Here is a 24,162-nt window from a genome sequence, read left to right on the forward strand (position 1 = left end):
GTGCCCATTATAAAGCAAAACCCACGGCTGGAAATACACAGCCTGCAAAGCATATATTGAGTTAGTTGGCACTAAAATATCATTTTCAAGCTAAAGTAGTAATGTAAATCTTCCACTGTGAGAGGACAGTCATTTGTATCCACTTCCTTGGTCACAATATTAAATATTTCTCAGCTCCGGATGCTGAGAAAGTCCATTGCAATTCTCTCGATATATCAAGATCACACTCACTCATTCTTTATCAAGAAAAAAAAACTCAGATATGAATTTGAAACTTTATTTCAGGGATCTATTGAGGGAACTAGGAAAGGAACAAAAAGAATATAGATGTTTCATACAACCCATGTTTTATTTGAATGTAAAATGCCTTTTTTAAAGCACAAAAACAAAATAAGTTAAATCTGCAGGAAAATGTAATAATGACATGCCAGTAATGAACACACTCTTTCTGTTTCATAACCTCTTAGGGTTTTTTTTTGTTTAAGTACTTGGCGAGATCTGGTCCACACATCCTTATGGGTTGAACAGTTAACATGGGCGATGGTCTGGTACACGTTTCCTGAAAGAAAATCACATGATTTAGAGTGGTATCTTCTCCTTGAAGTCCAGCAGACATTTTTTAAAGTACCTTAAGTTTTTCACACTACTGTAAAGTCAATGCCAATTACTTCCATAAGTATGGAACATATGAGCTGCCCATCTGGATGTGTCCCCAGTCCCTCAAATCCAGTATCTTGTCTCTGACAGTACTCAGCACCACATGCTTCCTGAGAAGGCAACCTAATGATAAACTGTTAGGGCTAATTTGTCCAGTAAGCATCTTCTCTTAATAATTACTCAGTTGAGACCTAAAGCATTAGATTTTATACACCTTCTAAAACTTTAAGTAATAATTTTACTAATGTAACTGGATATGTTATGTACATAAAACATTTCAACTTTTTAAATCTTTCCCAGCTGATGGCAAATTTAAAATTCGTTAGGGTGCATAAGTTGTTCAAATTTTCCCCTCCAAGATGCGTTATTCATATTTATCAACAACATTCATGTTGCCCATTCACCTAACTTTGGAAATTTCCTCTGAAGTTTCTCAGAATCCTCTATGGACTTGGCTAACAATTGCAAATTGTGTTATCTGCACATTTTGCCACCTCCCTGTTCATTCCTTTTTCCACATCAACACACAGCAGTTCTAGTAGAAACTTGTGGCACCCCACAGTTAACTTTTCCCATGACAATTCGCTAATATTTTCTAATGTCTGTTTTTACAAAGTTAAAATTAAGGCTGAAATTCACCAATATGGTGAGGGCTTACATAAGCCCTTTGTGTCACCAAAACCTTTTAGGTAACACCAAATTAGTTTTGCAAGGCTGTTGCCACAGGGATGAATTTTACTGGTAAGGAACAATGAGGGATTCTTCATTAGCAGTCATTTTATTTCCAATAAATTCCTCAGTGCAGGACTTGATTTAACCAGGGAAAGAACTATCTTTTGCCACAAATTATATGAAGTGACTCTTCAAGGTGGCGTACAAAATTATAGAATATTTTCAGGTACACAGATGTCAACATGCTCTAAGTTACAGCCTCTGAATCATCCAAAGAATGATGTTACTTACTTTACAGTAACTATAGTTTTTAGAGAGGTGTCATCCACTTGGATTCCACTCTTGGTTTGCATGTGCCCCAAGAGTGGAATCCATGCGGGCAATGACATGAAGAAATGTGGGTTATACATTAAGATCGGTAGATGAACTTTACTCCTAGTACACCAATCAGCAACCGAAGTAGACAAAATAATAGTAAACAGACAGCCACAAGCAGTAGCAGATTCCATTTCAGATAAATTTTGGGCATCCAGCTACAATTTTAGCTTTTAGGGTTTTTTAACAACGGAGAGAATCAAAAACTGCCTTCCCCATTTTTCTCCACAAACAGATTTCTCCAGTGAACTCAGAGTTTAGTTCTACACGCTCTGATCAAACTCTGCGTCACAGCTATGGATTTTCATTGGCTAGATGGTGCTTAAACATACTCTAATTTAAACATCACAATGACTTTGGAGAGTCAATTGTTTTTGCTATTGCAAACTAAATGTGGGAAATGTTAGAGTAGAAACAAAAAATAGCTTTATCGGAAAAAAGAGACAATATTTAGCTTGAAAAGAAGGGTTTTATCTAATGGTATAACTAGAACACCAAACTTAGATTCAGAGTTTAGGATACCTTGGTGCTGCTTTAATAATGTCATCCACACGAAGAATCATTTCTGCTGCTTCAGCTGCACTCAGCAGAACTTGTCTCTTGACTTGGAAGCTTTCAGTTACTCCCAGCGTTGCCATGTCTCCAATGACACCATCCTTCATATCTTTAAAAAGAAAGATACTTTGCCAGAAGGGTTTTTTTTTGGTGTTTGTTTTTTAAAAGGAAAAGCTTACTAATAACCTGCATTATGCACAAAGCTATCTAAATCAAGTGCAGATAAAAACATTACATCTCAACCATGTATTATCCATATGTCATAGATTCTACAGAAAAACTAATTTAGAAATTACATATTTTAAAGAAAAGGGTCAATACTTATTACCTATTTCCCTCCACCTGTAAAGCCAGGTGCTTTAATGACTATGAGTCCAACTATGCAGGGCTAAAAGGGAGATAATGTAAAATATCTCCACAAGTGACCTAAAATAGATTTTCTACATACAGAAATGTCAACTCCAAAATTCACCAACTTGGGATGTTCCTGGGCTAGAAGAGAGTGTTAGGTTCCCTTGGGAAGCTGTGAATATCCCCTTTCCAACAGTATGAATCTTCCATTATGAAATGCCCTACAAAGCTGCAATATGGTGGTCTTAAATTCACGATATATTAAGTACATACAAGCTGTTATTGAGGGCTTGTGTATTTGAACAGTTAGTCTCTGACAAGCTGGGGTGTAAGCCTACCTCACACTAGGCTGCCACATGCTAACTGTCTATGGGACCCTTCACACAAAGTTAGACAGTGCGCTTTGATCTGCCCCTGTTTCAAAGTGGGCATCCACACTGAACCAATTATCCCAAATTCAAGCCAATAAAACTTGCATCACATCATCATGAGTACCATGTTTTCTTGCTATGCATGTGTATATATTTGATATGCAAACACATGCATGAGGATATTAATATGTTTAATTTTCAGGATATATTTGTAACTTTTTTGCACTATTAACTAAGAACCTGAAAATAACATTTACATATTATAGAATAGATGTAGTCTTCTATATTTGAACTTAAAATAGTCAGTTATTTACTATAACCATCCTTTCTATTACAACCATGTCAAAGTGGAGTTTTTCAACCTTATGTTACTTATCACTTTGTTTCAAATTCTTCATCTATTTACTGTCACTTCCTAATGCTGCTACTCAATCTTGACTGAATCATAGCATTAACACTCACTGATGTTAATTTACTTACTTATACTTTAACCAGGAAGGTAAAAGAATAGGTTATAGCCATACAGCCATCTCTATTCCAAATGATCAATAGAAACCATGAACTGGTCTCCTAGCATAACCACCTCAGAGGACCGAGACAATTACATGTTAAGACAGTACAGGAAAAAGCTAGTACTTTCATTCATCATATGAAACCATGATTTATGTCCACCCAATTGGACATCTATTGATGCAAATAGGTGTGACTATTTTTCAAGCTAGGGTGTTAAGATTATACTTTAAATCCTAATTATTTTGTTTGTGATGCAGTAAACTCTTGCCTTGACTTTATCAAAAGGTCAAGTTTGCACCCAGTAAGTCACAACAATGCAAAGGCACACATTCCACACCATAAAAAAGGACAAAAAATTCAATACAATTCACATGCTATCAAATTTCTCACCAAGTCCATAAGTTGTTTTCCCTTCACTGTGAGCAGCTCTGAGCTGAGACACTAAATCTGCACTATCATAGCCAGCATTATCAGCTATAATGGTTGGGATCTAAAAGAATAAATATGCATGACAACAGATCAGAGGATGCAAATAAAGCAAGTAAAAAACAACAAAATAACCATACTGCAACAACTCTATACAAACTTAAGGTTGCTTATTTACTCTTCAGTTACAAAAACAGCTGTAAAAGAGAAAGGCATAGTCACAAAAAACATACATAAGCAGAAGTTCCCCAGTTGAGGTCGTCAACAAATGTTTTTCATTAATTTATAGGTACACAAAGTTATACTATGACCACTTGAAACAAAATATTTATCTGCAATTAAAATGGTTTGCATGATTTCTTGTGATCCGTGCAAAATAATTCTCTACACTGAGAATACACATGCAAATTTGCAGGCCAAAAGGTGTTTAGATTGGTTGAAAATATATAGCTTAGAAAAAGTCCAAAACGACAACCTTAATGCTGAAACAGATAGTAAGCAGCTCTTAAAACAAAATCCTATTAATTTGTATTAAAGGTATATATTTCAGTAAGAAAGAAATTGGAAAAAATAGACCAAAACATTTATTATGAGAATACTATTCCCTCAGGCTTGAGATCTTTGTAAGCAGTAGTAGAGGGAATGCTAGCTACAATATTTTAGTAGGTTTTTCCTTCAATTTAACACATGAACACAAGAGTACATTTTCTCATTAATGATTTCAAACTGGTCTTGTGGCACTTGTTCCATTTTAACAATGTAATCTTGCTGATGAGCATTTTTCAACAAAACGTTCTTTTACTCAACGCATGTCAGTCTAAGTGATGCTAGAGCAAACTGTGTAGGGTCATTAAAGAGACAGTATTCTCTAAATTAAACATTACTTGACTTTCTGAAAAAAGTTTTCCCTAGTTTAAAATGTTGCTACTGGAAGTCAGGCTTTCCCAACTCTGTGCTCCAATACAAGCAAAGTTAGCATTTAATGTGTATTGTATTCACTTTTCTGTGGTGGTGTCTCATTTTTCACGAGATGAAGCAAATATTTTCTAAGATTTTATATAGGGAAGTTCGGACAGTGCTAGAGAATTTTTTCTATTAAAGCATTACTGTAATCTCCCTGAACCAGCCACCTAAATCAGCTGGAACCAATGTGTGCTGCCCGTTCTACTGAGCCTTAGGGTATATGCCTACACAGCTAAAGAAAAACTCACAACTGGCCCATGCCAGCCGATTCCAGCTTGTGGGGTTTGGGCTGCAAGGCTGTTTCATTTCTGTGTAGACTTCCAGGCTCATGTCCCAGAGCCTGGGCTCCAAACCGAGCACGGGCAGGGGCAGGAGGAGGGGAGGAGGAATGCATGAGGATGGAGTACAGTGCATGTGCTGGCCAAACAGACACTGCTACCAAAGTTCTCCAATTGGCAGCGCAGGGATGCAAGTGCACCTATAGTGGAGCACCCTTAGGGACACTATTTGAAGAAGAACATTAACTTACCATTCTCAAGGCCTTCGCAAAAGACTCCATTGCAACAGATTCTTTGCCTGGTGTTCTATTGGCAACCTCTGTGACAGCATTAGCCATCAGCATCTCTGAGCAACCTGTATATTAAAAGAATGTAAGTACCTTACAACCTGTCTTGACTGACAACAAGAAAAGGTTATACATAGTGTTGAAAAGAAAATGTAAAAGAGAACTTTAATATTCACCTCCACCATAAACAGTTCTAGTATCTTTCACAGTTTGGGCAAGGACACACAGAGCATCATGCAAAGATCGTTCGGCTTCATCTATAATCTGCTGTGTTGCTCCACGCAGTACTATGGTGCAAGCTTCACCTAAGGTCAAAAATAGCAAAACCAAAGAGCTAAGAACATAGCCAACAGAACATCAACAACATTTTGACAGAATGAAAAGCAAAGACAGTCCCAAAAGCATTTATGCTAGTTTTACTGACATCACCTTGGACAAGTTTAACCTATTAGGAAAAAATGCAATAGTTGGCATTTCACAGTACAAATGAAAATTTCTAATGAACTTCGTTAACCATGCCATTTTCATCCATGTCCTACTATAGAATTTGCTGTATTTCTTTGCAAATAGTTAATTTAGAAGCATCAAATATCAAGCAATAACTTGATAAACTACATATAGATCAGAAGTATTGGCACTTTCTGGTTAATGAAAGTTACTGAAATCTATTCTAGAAGATTCCTGCTAACAGGTTGCCACTTGCCTCACCACTGTTTCATTTACCAAAAAGGGGTGTGGGGAGGGGACACAAAGTCTTAGGTCCCAATTTTGCAAACACTTATGAACGTACATAACACAATACAGTAAAATTAAACCTATGGACATATCATAAGGACAAGAGCCTTAGTGTTGGCCAGGCTTTTAAGACAAAATGTTACCTGTCACACGGTGCATTTAAAGTATCTATTCTAATGACAACCATTTAATGAACAAGTTAAATATAACAGTTAGTAATAAATAGGGCCCTACCAAATTCACATGCCATTTTGGTCAACTTCAGTCATGGGATTTTTAAAATTGTAAATTTCATGATTTCAAATATTTAAATCTGAAATTTCCCAGTGTAACTGTAGGAATACTGACCCAAAGGGGGATTGCAAAGTTATTGTAGGGGGATTGCGGTATTGCCACCTTTACTTCTACGTTCCCGCTGGCAGCAGTGCTCACTTCAGAGTTGGGCAGCTGGAGAGCAGCAGCTGCTGGCTGGGAGCCTAGCTCTGAAGACAATACCACTGCCAGCAGCAGCACAGAAGGAAGGATGGCATGGTATGGTATTGCCACCCTTACTTCTGCACGGCTGCCTTCAGAACAGCAGCTGCTACTTGCCAGCCACCCAGCTCTGAAAGCAACAGCACAGAGTAAGGGTAGTATAGTATGTTATTGCCACCCTTACTTCTGCACTGCTCCTCGTGGGGCTCTGCCTTCAGAGCTGGATGTCTGGCCAGCAGCCAGCACTCTCTAGCCACCCACCTCTGAAGGCAGCACAGAGGTAAGGGTGGTAATACCGAGACCCCCCCTGCAACCTAATTTGGGGTCAGGACCTCCAGTTTGAGAAATGTCGGTTTCCCCTGTGAAATCTGTATAGCATAGGGTGAAAGCACACCAGAGACCAGATTTCACAGTCCGTGACGCGTTTTTCACGGCTGAGAATTTGGCAGGGCTCTAGTGATAAATGAATGAAATTATAATGGTTGGTTAATGGTAAAATACTTACCCATAGCTACACCAGAGAAATGAATGAGTTTATCTTCTCCAATCAGAACCTCTTCAATAAGCTTGCAACTTCCTAGTTTTACCAGCTCTGGGTGATCAAAGGTTGAGGCAATTTCACCACCTATGAATGTAAGTTCATATTAAACTACTTGTTTGGTTACAGTCTACATCAAGTCTGGGAAGATCTAAAGCTTCCTTTAGCTACTAACAACACTACACCAGTGTTTTCTAAAATTGGTGGCAGGACCGAATATCTCAGTTATTCCCAGAGTCTCCACTTTCATGTTTAAAAAAAAAAGCTAGACTTATTTTATGGTCGCAAAATAAGTCTTTAAAGGGTGTGTATTTTCACTAAGGGAAAAAAAGGTGTGTGTGGGGGGGTCTAACTGGAGTTACCTAACATGATGTAAAAAGAAAAGGAGTACTTGTGGCACCTTAGAGACTAACCAATTTATTTGAGCATGAGCTTTCGTGAGCTACAGCTCACTTCAAAGCTCATGCTCAAATAAATTGGTTAGTCTCTAAGGTGCCACAAGTACTCCTTTTCTTTTTGCGAATACAGACTAACACGGCTGTTACTCTGAAACCTAACATGATGTAAAATCCTAGTGAAGACAAGGCAGTTTGTAGTTTCTACATACAAATTAGGTGGTCAAGTTAAAGACTAGGCTCCCCATAATTTCTAACTTGACCTACTAACTCACATGAAAGCTACAAACTGCCCTGTCTTCATTAGGATTTCACCTTGTTAGACAACTAGTCAGCTAGCTTGAGCTGAGAATACACCTTTTCGCTTTAGTAACAACAACGCCAAATTGTTAAACAACTGAAAACAATGCAAAGACGTTTGAGCTTACCGAGAGCCCTAAACAATACCTCCAAGGCTTGGACTGTTCCATCCTTTTCAATGGGTGCTAACTCAGATGTCAATGATGACAATTAATGTTGCATTTCACTGCTCAACCCATGTAAGAAACGATGACAAAGTTTCCACCATTTCCCAAAGCATGTGGAGGGCACAGGAGTCAGGAAGATGTATACATTAAAACATAAAACTTTATCACTATATGGTAGGATGCAACTGGTTTCATTTTCCTGAAGTGGAGGCTCAGCTTTGAAGAGTTTGGGAAATTCAACAGTATATATTGTGAAACTCCAGATTCCTGGCACCAAAATATTAAGAACAGAGCCTAGAAGTATATGTTTGTTTCACCTCTGCAAAAGCACTTTGAGATCTGATGAAGACACGGCTGTATTACTTTAAAATTTTGAATTTAATCCAATTATTTGATTAAAGAGATTCAGCTCCTACATGAAAACCATATCCAGTACCCAACTATTTCTTATTTCACTCTAATGCTTGACTACCATGAGTGTAGCTCCTTTTAGACTTTAGGGCCGCTGTTTTATAAAATGCAAAGCGAGTGATATAGAGCTACAGTATGATCACTACATACAAACCCATATGATCTTTAAACAATACAACCTTAAAAAATCATACTTCTGTTGGGATATTTAATTTATTTTACATACTATTGTAACTAGAATACTTATACTTCCCCAAAACCAAACAATGCTATACCTAGCAAGGCTTATCTGCAGCAGGCCTATCCCATTTTTTTTCCAGACTTTCTATATTGGTTACTTAGGGTACGAAACACATAATTCTGATTTTTTTTTTTAAATAGTTATTTACAGGTAACCTTTACAATATAGTCTGATCCTATTTATTAGCATGCTATGATAATGCAGGGCTCATGAGCTGGTGCCAAATGACAACAGTAAGTTTAAATTTAAAGCAGAGTAAATTGAGTAGGCAGCTGTCTATTAGCAAATTAACATATTTTACAGAGGCCAAGAGCCATCAAGAACATAAGAATGGCCGTTCTGGGTCAGAACAATGCTCCATCTACCTCAGTATCCTCTCTTCTGACAGTGGCCAGGTGCCAGATGCTTCAGAGGAACAAACAGAACAGGGCAATTATTGAGTGATCCATCCCATTGTCCAGTCCCAGCTTCTGGCAATCAGAGGTTTAAGGACATCAAGAGTACAAGGTTTCATCTCTGATGAATAGTAATTACTTTTGGGTAGATTTTACCTTGAGAAAAAAAATCCTTAGAGGTTCTTTTGTATTTAACTCCCCCACACTCCCAAGTAAATTGTGTTCATATTACTCCACCACTTTTTAAATTAACTTCTTTTCTTAAAATGAAAAGTTAAAGGCAAGTTGTATCAACTATGGAATCATGCATTAACATTTAGCATAAAATGAATTACTGATATGTCAACACCCAGGACATACTGCTATGATGCAGCATTCTTCTCTATACCTGTAACAAGAGCCAGACGTTCTACGCCTGCAAAGTCTGCATGTTCAATAGCCATAACACCAGCAGCACCAAACAGCTGTTCGGGGTAGTTATAAATCAGTTGCCTACAATTGAAGCACACACACATAATTTATGCTATCGAAAGACTGCATCTTTCATCAAAATTACATGATAGCGACAGAAGTAAACCTGCTTCTCAACATGAACAGAAATGGATTTTGAATTATTTAGATTCCAAAAATACTCAGGGTGCGAGGCACTTCCCAAACATGGAGAAAACGTCCCTGCACAAAGAGCACACAGCATGAAGAGTCACACAAATTCTGGGGGAGTAACTGGAAACTAAGACACTGTAAAGTAACTTCTAACTGTGGTTTTTCAAAATGGGTTATCCAGATATATTCCACTTGTGATGCACATACACCCAAAAGGTTCAAATTCAAATTATTTTGGCTATCTGTGCCTGTTGGGGCTGTGCCTGCACTGTAGTCCTCCTCATGATCTCCCACCCAAGGGACCAAACGGAAAAGTGGTCCCAAATGCCCCGAGTTCCTTCCCCAATACAGAATCCAATTTGCTTAAGATTCTGAAGTAGCACGAAAGGAGACCAGGTTGTATGTATTCCACTTCAGATGACTCAAATACAGTGACCAGGAGCATAGGAGGTGGGTGATCTAAGTATCTGAACACCTACCACAGAACAGGTCTGCCAAAGCACACATCAGTCCTTGATGCTTCTACAAGGGAGTAGTGTTGTATAAAATGTATACCAAACACATGCAGCTGCCCTACAAGTCTCAGGTTGGTACACAGTAGCTGCCTGGGACCTGGCTTGGGCTCCAATCTTTACTGGTAGATCTTGTCTGGCTGTTTCATAGTTGCCCTAGGGCAACTGTGAATCCAGTTAGATAACCTCTGGGCAAATACTGCCTTACCCATCATCCTATCTGCAAATATACACACCGTCTGGGGAATTCCTGAAAAGTTTAGTGGTGTCTAGACAGAACGACAGTGCCCTAAGTACATCTAGGGAGTGTAGGTTGGCCTGCCCTTGGTTGGAGTGGGGTTTTGGAAAAAAGAAAGACAGATGGATCACTTTATTTATATGGAAGCTTGAGTCTACTTTCCACAAGAATTTCAGATAAGGCCTAAGGGTCTCCCTGTCCTTATGGAATGTAGTGTACACAGTAGATTAGTCATAAGTGCCTGGATTTCTCCTACCCTTTAGTCAACAATATTGCCACCAAGAAGGCTGTGTTCATGGATAAATGGTAAAGTGAGCAGGTCAACAGAGTCTCAAAAAGGTAGAGCCACCATATCAATCTCACATCCATGATATTAAGGTCTCAAGGAGGAGAAGACCCCCTTATTGAGGGGAAACACATCCACATAAAGCCTTAAGGAATCTAGCTATCATCAGGTGGGAGACCACCACATGACCCTGCATGGGAGAGATGGTTGGTTGATAATGCTGCCAAGTGGACTCTTACTGAGCTGACAAGATAGCCCTGAGTTCTTCCGCAATAAGAAGGTAGTCCAAAATAGCAGTACCTGAGTCTCTAAGGGAGAGAATTGGCATTGTTGGGCCCAAATAGAGAATCTTTTCCACTTGGCTGAATGAGTAAACATAGTAGTCTTTCCTACTCGTGAATTGGTACATTCTGGACCTCAGCAGAACAGCTCCTCTTAAGTCATGGTTAGCCAGCCAATATCCACACTGTCAGGGATAACAAAGCTGGGGCCAGATGAAGAATCTGTCCCTGATTCTGGAAGATTATGTCTGGAAGAAGTATCAGAGGTTGAGTGGATAGATTCTGCAGGTCTGATAACAAAAACTTCATTGGCCAAGCTGGATTGAGCATGATTACTACAGCTGAGCATGTCTGAACTCACTTAAGACCCTTGGTATTAATGGGATTAGTGGGCAGGGGATGTACTTTTTTCCTGATGTCAAGGGAATGAGGAAGACATCTGATAGGGAGCCCAGACTCAGATCCCCCTGACACTTCTTGTTCTCATTTGAGGTAAGTCTATGGCTAAGTGACCAGTTATTGATGTCTTGTGTGATGGTGTCTTCAAAAGATCATTCATGATCATTTGTGAACTGCCTTCTGAGGCAGTCTGCCAGGACATCCCATAAGCCTGGTAAATGAAAGGCAACCAGAGTGATTTTGTGGGACACACCAACTGCTGAGTTGGACAGCTTATTGACAAAAGGGAAATGATTGTGCTCCTTCCTGCCTGTTTATACAAGACATTGCTGTCATGTTATATCTAGACCATCAATCCTCTCAATATGGGAAGGAATGCTGTGTGTGTCCAATGAATTGCTTTCAACCCCAGTACATTTAAGTGAAGGCAAGTGTCTTCAGGAGTCCAGAGGCCTTGGATTTGCAGATGATCTAGGTGAGTTCAAGCATGTGTCATTAGTGTACTGGATGGCAACAGTGAGAAAGGGTACCTCCTTTAACATTTAGAGGGTTCTTTCACCAGTTACAGTAGGACTTCTGGGGGGGGGGAGGGGGTCTTGCACTTTAACATTTATGTGACATTTTCTTGGGCAGATGCACAGATTTTTGCATAGAGCATAGGTGAAGTCTGGCATGCTTTGTGACATATATCCAAGGGTCCGTGTGACTTCTGGCTCACATGGCCCCTATGTTGTTATTCATGTTTAAGGCTGAGCCTGCAGCTGGTTCATGAGATCAACTATGGTACTGAATATGTCCTAAAGCAGATAAGACTTTGGTGTTATCGAAACTAGCAACGCCCCTATGAAGTCTACCCTCTGGGTTGACAACAGAATCAACTTTTTTATTGATCAAGTCCCAGGATAGTGAACAGCTGAAGAATGGAGTCACTTACATGTGTTGATTTCACTCAAATGATTCCCTACTTTTTCACATGAGCTTCTATTACCACAGCCATGGAGTTGAAGACCCTTAGCGTTGTTGACAGTTGAAATGGCAGAACTCTGTATTGACAGTGGGAATTTATCACTTGGAATCTCAAACATTTCATAGGAGTTGAATGGATTGTTATATGAAACGAGGATCTAAGGAAGGGATTATAGAGGCTATCTGAAGAACCAGAGAGAGTCTAGAATTGGGCACCAATCCTGTTTTTTCTTCAGACTTCACAGTCTTTCATGAGAGAAATCCCTGAAAAAGGGATGGGGAAGGAGGGTGCAAGGTAGGGAGACTCTGAAATTGTTTCAAATACCCCACCCCTTCGGGATGCGACAGGATGAGTAAAGATCCTCCAGATGTTGTAAACAGCTCTCAACCAAGATGTAAAATTAACTGCCTTGATGTAGCCACAGGGTGAGCAGCCAATGAAGGGAAGGCAGAGTGTCTTCCTTTGGTACCTCTGCTTAGACTACATTTGTGGTATGGCCTGCTTCCTTCTTGGTGCAGGCATGTAGACTCACAGAGATCTTTGAGTTACTTGTGAGTCTTTCATCAAGAGTATTGCCTCATTGGTTTTACTATTCAAAAGATCACACCCTTCAAATGGCAAGTCCTCAGTGATAAGTATATGAAATGGATAAATAAAGAGATCAACTTATAGTCAGTTGTTTATTGTAGCCATCACAAAAGAAGAAGATCTTAAGGAATGTTTTTAAAAAGAAGAAGAATGTGGCTCTGCAGACCAGCTCAGAAAAGGTGTTCTATATGTAGCAAATGGCATGGAACACTACACGGAGAGAGCTGGAGTACCAGTCACAAGGGGTGTCACGGCTGACAACAAAAGGGATGGGGATGACAGTAAGAAACAAAGGCCAGATCCTCAAAGCTATTTAGGCACCGATCACCCATTGAAATCAATGGGCGTTAGGTGCCTAAATAGCTTTGAGGATCTGGGCCAAAGATGATTCAGAAAACATGGGGTAGATATAAGTAGATTCTTGTACTCAATCACAGGCAGCTTCAACATAATGCAAGGGAGTAGGGAGAGTGAGTGGAAGGATTTAAAAGGTAGGGGGCATGGCGCAGTCAGAATGACAGGTAAGAAAATTACTTAGCAATTGTGTTTTCCATGGAGTGGAACGGGGTGGTAAGGAGTGATATTGGACTCAGTGAAGATGTTACAATAAATAAGAAGTCTGATGATAAACAGCCGGATGAATCTTATGTGTGTGGGTAGAGAGAGCTGGATCTTAAAAAAGTTATGAAGCAGCAAGCCTTTAACAATATATAACATGTGGGACATAGTCACATACCTTATTCCTTCCACAATAAATACATACCTGTTAATAAAGCAGTTTATTCCATGCTTAAGAATACGTTCAACCTTCTCTTTCATTTTTTCTTTTTCTGCTTGTTCTATTTCTGCTACCTTTGCTGTCGAATCCACTCTTACACGAGAGCCAAAAACCTAAATTAAAAACAAAGATGTAAGATTTATTTGAAAATTAACTCAATTTATAAAGAAGGCTTCTATTATATTAATCACCTACCTTAATTTTATCTGTATCCATGCCAGTGTTTGCAATAAGTATCTTTGCATTTTCAATTCTTTTTGGCTGGTTGACACCAATCTTTTTATCTAGCAGAAAGCCTACAGTGAAAGAGAAAGTAGCACAAACTCAGCATGCCTTAAAATGGGAAAAGGACTATTATTCTAAAATGTGTCAAAAATTTGTATAGATTCACCTACCAATACCATAGCAATGTTTCCTGAAGCACATACAGACATATGTATATATCTCACATATAGTGTTAATTTCAACTCTCAAATACACAGTCACTGAATAAAACATACCTTCATCTAAGTAAGAGTCTACCAGACTTCCACCTAGTTTCTTGATAATATGGATAGCTTCCAAATTACCAGATCCTTTCAGTCTAAGGACAGCTTCCACTGCTAGTTTAGTAAAGTGATCTTTATGATGAGTAAGTAGTTTTGAGGACAATGTGGTCCCTGCAATGTTCATCAAGTCTTCACGGAACTTTATTTCATCATCACTAAAACAAACACAATGTAACCAAGTGAGTAAAATTAAATGGACAGGACTGAAGAAGCAATTCAACTGACTGACACTACACTACACTCAGATATATTGTTATATACTTTTCCTCAACATTTTTGAAGTGATGTGCAGTTGCAAAATAGTTGCATTTTGCGATTATTCCATTGTATGCCTCACTACATGAAGCACTCTCTACTTAGGATATGAATTTGAATAAAAGCACCTCTTGAAAAGGAGTTGGTGCTCAATGGACAACAAACCATATATGGCCTGTTGCATTACTGCACATATATATTATTGATACTTCGCACTTACATAGTGCTTTCACCTATACATTTCAAAACACTTAACAGTGGGTAAGAATCATCACCCCCATTTTTCAGTTGGAGAAAGTCACAGACAGAAACAGTATGTAGACTTGACATAAGCAACTTGCCTCATTTCTTAATGGGCATGATTGGGAAGGTGCATGGAAGGTTAAGTTGTCGTAACGAACAGTATGCTGGAGTCAGGATGGCTAGTTAAGATTAGTAGGAATATCCTGATATTAGCAAACAAGCATAAATGTAAGAAAAGTTGAAGATCAGATTATGCATGAACAGTGTATGCTGTACAGGGATTGGTTCCTGAAAAGTAACCAAGTCAATCATGAAATGTAAGATGCATATAGTTAGGCACTAGTTAGGAACTAGTGTTGGTAGAAATGAATATAAGTAAGTTTTACTGTATGACTTTGGATCTATGCTGTATCCTGCATCCACCCCGCTACTTTGCATCTAATCAACTCAACATATCTTTGCTGTATGCCAAATAAAGGAATACGAAAGATGAGATTGGAGCCAAACTGAGTTTTTGGGGAACTGAGTGGAAAAGGTCTCAGGGAACCCCAACACAGTACTGTATTTTGTTTTGATCTTTATTTCTCCTTTAGAATAAAATGTAAACACCTGTATTTAAGTGCTTCAATTTAACTGGGATTATTGTAACAAATATTCAGATTACTCGAATGAGCGGTCACACCTTTCTTATTACGGTCCGATACCATGGTGACAGGTGTGGTATCAGAGGGCCTGCTGTACCTTCAACTCATATTCCAAGATGCTGCTTCATTCAGGTATTTGATTATGAAAACTGGTAAAGAATAATTTCATATCTATATTGTTCATTGACAGAACAAGAAACTGCACAGATCATTTGGGCCAAATACGAGGAACTGCTTCTTTACAGGAGTCTTGATGAGGACAGAACATTTGAGCAGAGTTACTGAGCTAAATTCTCAGTTACATTAAGGCCTCATAACACCACCTTGACAGTATAAAGGGGTCTTAAGTGGCTCAAAGAATGCCCCTTGTGCAGATCCCTAGCAACGGCAAGTACTCTATTTTGGCCCTGTTCACAGGCAACAGCACAGAAGTGGATAGTGAAGGTTTCAAGGGGATGGCTGGAGTGTACCATACTATGACTATTCTCTTCTTCCCAGAGACATGGGGTCCATGAGAAGCAGGGTAAACTGGAGGTGCCCTGAGGTTCTAATTTATGTCAGGCAGGCTCCAGAATACAGTGAGCACAAAGGGGACGCAACGCTACCTTTGTCCAAATCTCTTGCCCAACTCCCCAAGTCCAGGAGAATATGCATTACATAACGACACGTTATCCTCAGATATAGCTTGTACAGCAACTATTTTCCCAGTACCTGCTGAAGATTTGGTTTGAACCAAAGTAAACTGTTTGCAGCTTTTTCTAGTCAATACAGACATGATGTTGCAAAGTTGGAGAAATTTGGAAAAGGTGGCTGGGTGGTTTCCGCCTATTAAAAGGTAACAACCCTCCTTTTCTGTCACACACATCTGAAATCCCTATTGGCTCAGGACTAGGTAGAATACTGCTGGGGGAATTCTGCACCACTGCGCACGCGCAAAATTCATGTCTCCTGCAGATTTCTTTGCTTCCCTGCAGAAAAATGACTCTCTGACAGGGAAGCAAAGGGAAGCTGCAAGAGCAGTCACACACCACTCCCTAGCAGCGCAGGTACAACGTTTCAGGCATCCAAAGCAGCCAGCAGAGAGGTAAATCACCGTGGGGCTGGGGACACACCAGCCAGTGGCTCCTACCCTGAGCCAGGATCAGCTGCTAGTCCTGGCTGGGCTGGAGGCAGGAGAGGATGGGACTTCCTCTTTCCCTGCAATGAGTGGCTGGTGCTGTGCCAGACCCACCCCTAGAAACTTCCCCCAGCTGCAGGTAGTTCAGCATCCTCCCCTGCTTCCTGCCCACTCCTCAGCTGTAGAGGGGAGGGGCCACTGTATGGAGAGCTGCTCCCCCATCCACCCAACCCCTGTGCATCTGGACATCCCATACACAGACACCCCTGCCAAGCCTCACCTCGTACATCCAGAACCCCCCCAGCCCTCCGTACCCAAACCCCACCCCACTGAACCTCATCCCTGCATCTGGAATCCCCCCACATCCAGACCCTCTGCCTCTGGACCTCCACCCCTGCATCCAGACCACCCCCCACTAAGCTTCCTGCACTCAGACCCTGATCTTGATGAGCCCCACACCTACACCACCCTGAGCCCCCACCTTCAGACCCCCAACTAGCTGCACCCAGACCCCCCCACCCCAGCAAGCCCCACTCCCCCAGCAGCCAGACTCCTGCTGCTGAGACCCCCATACCCAGACCCTTCCGCTGAGCCCCAACAATCTTCACCTGGAAGCCCCTGCAGAGTCCCAAAGACCCTGCACCCCCACAACGAGCCTCTTGGAGCCTCCAATCACACTTGGATTCTGCCTGGTTGAGCCTACCTACCCCACACCTGGTGCAGACGGGCATGGCCCCAGCATGTTTCTGTGACAGGCCCAGGCCTTGTGCTGTGTCAGGGTCGGGAGCAGCCTCACCACTGAATCCATGTGCTGGGAGTGGGGGGCTGCAGAATGAGTTTCCACTTCTTGCAGTTAGTGGCCTGTGCTCCCCACTGCCATGCTGGAGTCTTTGCATTTATTTATTGACAAATAAAACTTGTAGAATTTTAAAATACTGTAAGCAGAATTTTTAATTTTTTGGCGCAGAATGCCCTCAGGAGTAGAACAGTTCCTGAAACTAGTTCTGATTTTTTTAATAGATTTAAAGTCAACCGTATCCATCTGAGATTGAAATAACTTTGGATCTGGGTTTATGGATGTAGAGAATCTGGAAGTGAAACTAGAAATCTATAGTACACATTGAAAAATCTGAACAAAATTGCAAATTTTGTTGAAGGGGAAAATTATATTTTAAGGCAAACTATATTCTAGTTAAACAGCTACATCTTTTAGTATTTTAAGATAATTTGTCTATATTTTTAAAAAGCCTTTATAGTTTAGCTAAAGAAAATTGTGATAACATCTATTCAAAAAATATTGCTTAGATCATATTATATTCTAAAGTATAAAAATGAAGAAAACCAAACTGTTTTCCTCCTGCTGAACAATTCTTATCTGTTTGTCCTACCCATCTGTGACAGTTTACACAAAAATTAATCAGGACAACAAAAGAAGATTACTACTGCAAATGTAAGATATTTACTAACCCATGATCCACTGCAGATTTCAAGAGGGCCTCTCTTGCTGCTTTTGTAGCTTCTCTCCAACCTGCAATGATGGTTTGAGGATGAATCTTCTTTGCAACTAATGCTTCTGCCTCCTATTAACATAAAACATATAATTAATTTACTTCAACGTCAAATTTGAACCGAGGAAGGCAATTTATTCAGTAAGATAATTTAGAATCTTTTCAACACCAAAAGGAGTCTTTTAATCCACCTGACAGCCAAAACGATCAAAACAATCTTAACGTGAATGATTTAGGAAATATGTATTTACCCTCTAATACTTCAAATACAGATGTGGCCATTCATGCTGCTAGTATCTCTTACCTAAGCAACTAATGTGCTTTATTCAGGGTGGCCCTTGAAGATCATCTGGAAGCTTTGTCTACTCCAAGCCATAGCTATATTTTGAACAGGCAAGCAGGTTATTCTAAAAATGTATCATCTACTCGAAGCTTTGCATTGGCTTCCTGTTCACTTATGGGTGTAACTCAAGGGGCTGGTGAGAAATTTTAAAGCCCTGGTAAGTCAGCTACCCAAGAGATCATCTCTCATCTTAAGCCCTATCATTTCAGTTAAGATCAGCAGGTGCTCTTGATGTCAGTTCCTGGAGCTAAAATCTCTAGGCCTTGAAGAGCTTTGTCAGCAGGAGGTCCTTGCCTCTGAAGCTCCCTCCACAGGTAGCTCAACAGAGTCAAAACTCAGTCTGCAATCAAACACTGTACCAGTCTGCTAACTGCAAGAGCCAGAAAGCGAAACTGATTATATGATAAACAATTAAATTGCCTTTTTACCTTTTGCATATCAGTTGCGTGAGGAAGACAAAATCCTTTCAATTGCAATAATTCAAGATGTTGTTAGTAATAGATAAGGAATACAGTTGTTTAAAATACTATAAATATTAACAGAACAGTGTGACCCAAGGACCTCTTAACGCCAACTGGCATAGGGAACAGGAATACATAAGGGTTTCAGAGATCCTCTGGGTCTGGTGTCTACATACTAGTTAACCAAAGAGTATCATGCAAGGTCTCTTATGATAGCCTGTGTCACACTGGTCACAACTGTGAGATGTATCTACAGAAAATATGTAAGAAAAAGTTAAGTTCTCTAGGTCTGAGAGTTAAGGTAGGCCACCAGAAGATGATCCACAAGCTCCCGACAGGCAGGAAGGACGAGATGCTTATCTGCGTGCGCCTGGTCACGTGCATCGAATGTTGTATGGCTCACAATGGATGCCCATTTATAGTCTGAGCAAAATGTTACTTAATAGATTGTGGGGACTGCAGGAAAACACAGCAAAGGTTTAGGAGTAAACAGCATATAATAAATAGCTTTGGGTTTCTTTTTGTGCAGTTGGGAGACCATTTTCATGGAGCTGCACCCACAGTTCCCCCCCACCGCCCACTCATCTCTGGGACTGCTTTTTCCCCCCTTGAACTATGCCCCATTCAGCATCATGCGCAAACCGCTAACCCCTTGCTATTTTTTTGGTGGGGTCTTTTTGTGGTTTGGACGAACCAGACTTGTTTTGGGGTGGTTTTCCTGGCCACCTGTGCAGATGAACCCCCAGTTATCCTTTAATTTGTGAGGACAAGCCACCAGTGGGCTTGGTCTTATGAAGCAGGGACCTCAGCCAACTTGGTTGAAACACTGGAAAAAGGACTTGGGGCAAGCTATCATATAGGACACAGAGGCCTTGTGAGTTAAGTTTAGGCTCTAGAACGCACGTTATGATGGTTATATATATATATAAATAAAACCATTTCTTACCAATATTCTTCCTTCCTATCACTTGAATCTCTGTTCTTTGATACATTTATTCTTGTTTTCACTATCTCCCCCACACTCCCCCAGGTGCTATGTGTAAAGTAAGGTGGTGATCCTGAGTTGAATCTTGTGGCTGGTGAATACTACTTTTTTAGGACTAGCAAGTCAGGGTTCTCCAAGTGTTCAGTGAGATGGGGGTGGGCATTCCAGAGGGATGGTTGGAGGACTTGGGGGTTGGTGAGCACCTATTGCTAGCCTGTACAGAGAGAGTGAGGCTGGCAGAGACCTGGAAGGTAGTACCTGCATTGCCAGAGGCTGGTGAAGTCAAGGAACTGATACACAGCAGACACAGACAAGAATTCCTCACATTAAGGGTAGGAGGTAGCAAGGTGCTTCACAACCCTGGATACTCCCAAGAAGCAGCACAGGCATCATATAAGTTTTGTTCCTGTTTCTAAAAATTTGATAAATGATACACTAATGCTTACTCTCTTGGTGGCACCCTATGCTGTATATGGTACCAGAGCACTCAAATGCCAGATACAGTAGAAAATGTTTAAAAACAAAAGTTTCATTACCCTAAGTAATTCCGCTGCCAGCACAGTTACAGATGTAGTTCCATCACCAACCTCATCATCTTGAACCATTGACATGTCTAAGAGAGAATACTACTATGTTAGTTTATTTATTCAAATATTCTGTACTGCTCAGTACTAATGACAAATATTATATATTATGGATACACACTAGTTTGGAAATCAAAAACAGGGTTTTTAAAAACTACATAAGGGCAGGATTAATTGCAATAACTGAGCATCATATTATCAACCTGCTACATAGCAAAAGAAACTTGCACAGAGGATGTTTTGTTTGCTAAAGTAAACTATCTAATAATTGACCTACAAGGATGATTTAAAATATTGTAATGAAAAACATCTAGTCAAACTCACCAACCAAAACCTTGGCAGCTGGGTTGTCTACTCCAATAGATTTTAGGATGGTTGCACCATCATTGGTTACTGTCACTGTGCTGTCTCTTCCAGTACTTAGAAGAATCTTGTCCTACAGGATGCAAGATTTGGGATACTGCTTGAACATGTACTTCATAGTGGTACCACAGTTTTAACAGTTGTAAAGACAGCTGAGAGCCTGCAGATATCTTACCATGCCTTTGGGTCCCAGAGTGCTCTTAACCAGGTCTCCAATGGCAATAGCACCAATGAAGGATGACTGGAATAAAAGTGAACAAGCATCAGACAAGGATTCATCACTTCTTTTATAAGAGTAAGCAGCTAAAGATTAAACCATAACAGGGTCAGGAATCACAATTACTTGCCCTCATCTACTCCCTCCACCACCATATCCCATCCCCTTCCCTCCCCTGGTCCAGCTCTAAAGTCAGGCAGCTCCCTTCTCCTCATAACCTGGGTGCCAGTAGAGGAGCCACTCAGAGCACAAGAGATGCTGCTCTGTCTGCTCATTCTGTACCCAGCACTCCACCGACCCACAGCTGCTAGAAACAGAAACTCCATGGAAACTCCTGCTCAATCCCTACAAATTTAGGCTGGAGCATTCTCAGTACAGATGAAATCTTCAAAGAATTATACTGCAATAAGTCTCTACTACTGAACAAATGCAAACTGAATTTTTTAAAAAAAATTATTAAATATGGTCAAATTTGGCAGTTTTTCATGTGAGTGGCAAAAGAAATCCCACTCTCAGATTTCAAATCCTCAGTCCAAAGCATGGAAGGAGCAGACCTTCTCAACAAAACAGATACTTTTTAATATTTTGTTAATATGAGCGCACACACACTCCCCCACCCCAAATCTCGTTCTTGAAAACAGCTGAACCATTTTTGCTTAAAACTTGTTATATGCAACTGAAAACAGGGTCTTATACTTAGGGCTTGGTGTAAATTGTAATTTTATTTTTTTTTAAAGAAAATTCTCAACTGTGTAAATGGCAAAGTATTGCTTTTCAGGGAGCTTCCATGGAATTAATTTTACAGGTAACTTTAGCTGATTTCAATAACTGAATGAATTTTACAAGTTAATCAATTTCTTCCACACACATGCACATAGCAGTCTTATTCCTTTGTGTGCACAGAGCACTCTATTCTTCTGGATACACACACCACTGCAAGTAAAGGTAATGTTTTGTATTGAAGACTTTGTTGTAAACACTCTCTTTTTTTAAAAAATAAATATTTAAAAGATCGCCATTTGGGGGGAGGGGAGGCAATTTAATGGTTTCCATGCCCTCCCTGACAGTGTGATTTACACAGGGCCTTACTTATAATGGAAACTGTCAGGCAACCATACCTATAGAAGGTGTTAGCAGTTCTGCTGATATTTAAATAAACTCACCAACCGAGCTGTCTCTGCTTTTTCTTCATCTGCTCCAGCCTTGAAAATATTCACAGGTGCTAAGGAAAGGGATGCCTGAAATAATGGTGATCATTATTTAATTTCAACTTATGTTTGTGAGGTGTTTTGAAAATGAAGTGATAAAGCTAAATTACATTATGTTTCTGTTATGGTTGAATTACAATACTTAATATCCCCTATTCCTAGATATATTGTAATAAATGGATCTTTAACACACTTTTTATCTACATTTTTTTTTTAATCTTCACTTCACTGACATTATATAGAGCCTCTTAATTTAGAAAGATATTTATTACCTCAGGGGCACCAAAGAACTCAAATGCTGTCTCCAACTTTGCTGAGATGAACTAACGGAGCAAATATAAGATTTCCTGCCCTGTTCTGCCCTGCAGAACACAGAGATTTGCCTGGAAACTAACCAGATCTCCCTGACTGAGATTTCACCTGTGCTGGCAGTGAACTAGCTTTCTGCTACCCCTATTCCTGGAGTGATTACAGCTATTCTCTACTAGCTAGCAACCCTGGAGGAGCATTATCAGTTGGTGTAGTTTAAAGGAATCAGCTCTTAATTGAACCACCAGAAAATTAGGAAACCAGAACCTCTGTTGCTCCACTGCTCTGCTGCACCCAGCAGAAAATTGGAGCCGCTCATTTCAAAGTTTTGTGGAATTACTGAAAACAAACATAAAAACTTAAAAGTTGTTAGATGACAATATTTTTATCACAATTTTACTTCCTTGCCTTTCCCATGTCAATTACACCATAATAGTAGGATCTTTTAGCCCATTAAAATTAGAAATCTAAACTTAATCAAGGCCCCCATGAAATCAGCAGCAATCTAGAACTAAGTTGTACACCATCGAATGCTGCATTCTAAAGCGAACTCGGGATTCTTCAGCAGCTTCAAGTCAACTCAGAACCCGACGCAAAGGAACATACATGATTCAGTGGTATTAGGATGTTTGGATACTTACAGTATATTCAATTTTACACCGCTGCAAACTTTTAACACAGTAGATTGCTCTGATATAGGGTTGGGCCAATTCTGGAATAGTTTTCCCAAGGAGTAAGTTTCTTCCCAAGCCCCCGTCAGTTACTAGGAGCCTTGTGTGCAGAAACACAAAGACTTAGCTCCCTTAAACATATTTTACCTTGTTTGAGGTGGATGATCCTGTTACCCAGGTAAATCCTAACCTCGAGTCTGCCAAGGGCCGCCTGCCTCAGCCACACCCCCGGGTGCCCCGCGGGAGAGCGGCTGCCGAGCGGTCGCTGTCCGGTCCCAGAGCTGTCATTGCCCCTCTCGCCAGCAGGCACGTGGGACATCGGCCCCAAACCCGACAGCGTCAGAGCCCGGCCGGGCCCCGCCCCTCGCTCCCCTGGGATGGGGCGGCGGCCCCGTGGCGATGGGCCCCAGAGTGACGCAGGCCAGGCAGCGGCCCCGCATGGGGAGCCGCTCGAGAAACTTCTCGGCCGGCGCTCCGCTCTAGGCCGGGCGCGGCAGGGTCCAGCTCCCCCGTGACTGGCGGCACCGCCGCCGCACAAAGGAGGGGGAGGGCCCGGAGCCGCGGGCGGCAACGGCGGCAGAAAGCCACAGCTCCTCGCGCTCCCACGCGGAGCTGGCGCAGGCACGAGCCCGCCTAGCCCCGCCGCTCGCTCCCCGGCCCCGGCCCCGGCCTTACCATGGTGACGGTGAATCTGCTACCAGCCTCCTGCCGATCGCCTCGCGCCCGCTCACAGTCACGGCCGCACGAGCCGTCCCCAGGCCACGAGCTAACCCCCCAGCAGCCACCGGAAGTTGCGTTGCCTCCCGCGGCGCAGCCGCTCCCTGTCGGCCGGAAGCAAAAAGGCTGCCTCAGCCGAGCACATCCACCCTATTGAATATTGCATTCTGGGAGTTGTAGTCTTCCGCAGGCCAAGCGGAGCCCCTGAGGGTGACCGGAGGGCGGATTGCCGA

General features: G+C 41.1%; 1 protein-coding gene across 1 annotated transcript; it reads right to left on the minus strand.

The window, feature by feature from the left end:
* Positions 1-330: 330 nt before the first annotated feature.
* Positions 331-23,667, minus strand: CCT2 (chaperonin containing TCP1 subunit 2). The gene is given in 18 exon segments (XM_073327802.1): positions 331-559; positions 2,227-2,368; positions 3,885-3,984; positions 5,413-5,516; positions 5,625-5,753; positions 7,163-7,282; positions 9,493-9,596; positions 13,742-13,869; positions 13,952-14,052; positions 14,257-14,459; positions 18,031-18,143; positions 20,397-20,473; positions 20,769-20,880; positions 20,983-21,048; positions 22,188-22,262; positions 23,360-23,416; positions 23,418-23,558; positions 23,560-23,667. Coding segments are annotated over 18 exon segments (1,896 nt in total). The 5' UTR covers positions 23,653-23,667; the 3' UTR covers positions 331-528.
* Positions 23,668-24,162: the final 495 nt, after the last annotated feature.

Source organism: Lepidochelys kempii, chromosome 1, assembly GCF_965140265.1.
Source record: "Lepidochelys kempii isolate rLepKem1 chromosome 1, rLepKem1.hap2, whole genome shotgun sequence".
Classification (NCBI taxonomy): Eukaryota; Metazoa; Chordata; order Testudines; family Cheloniidae; genus Lepidochelys; species Lepidochelys kempii.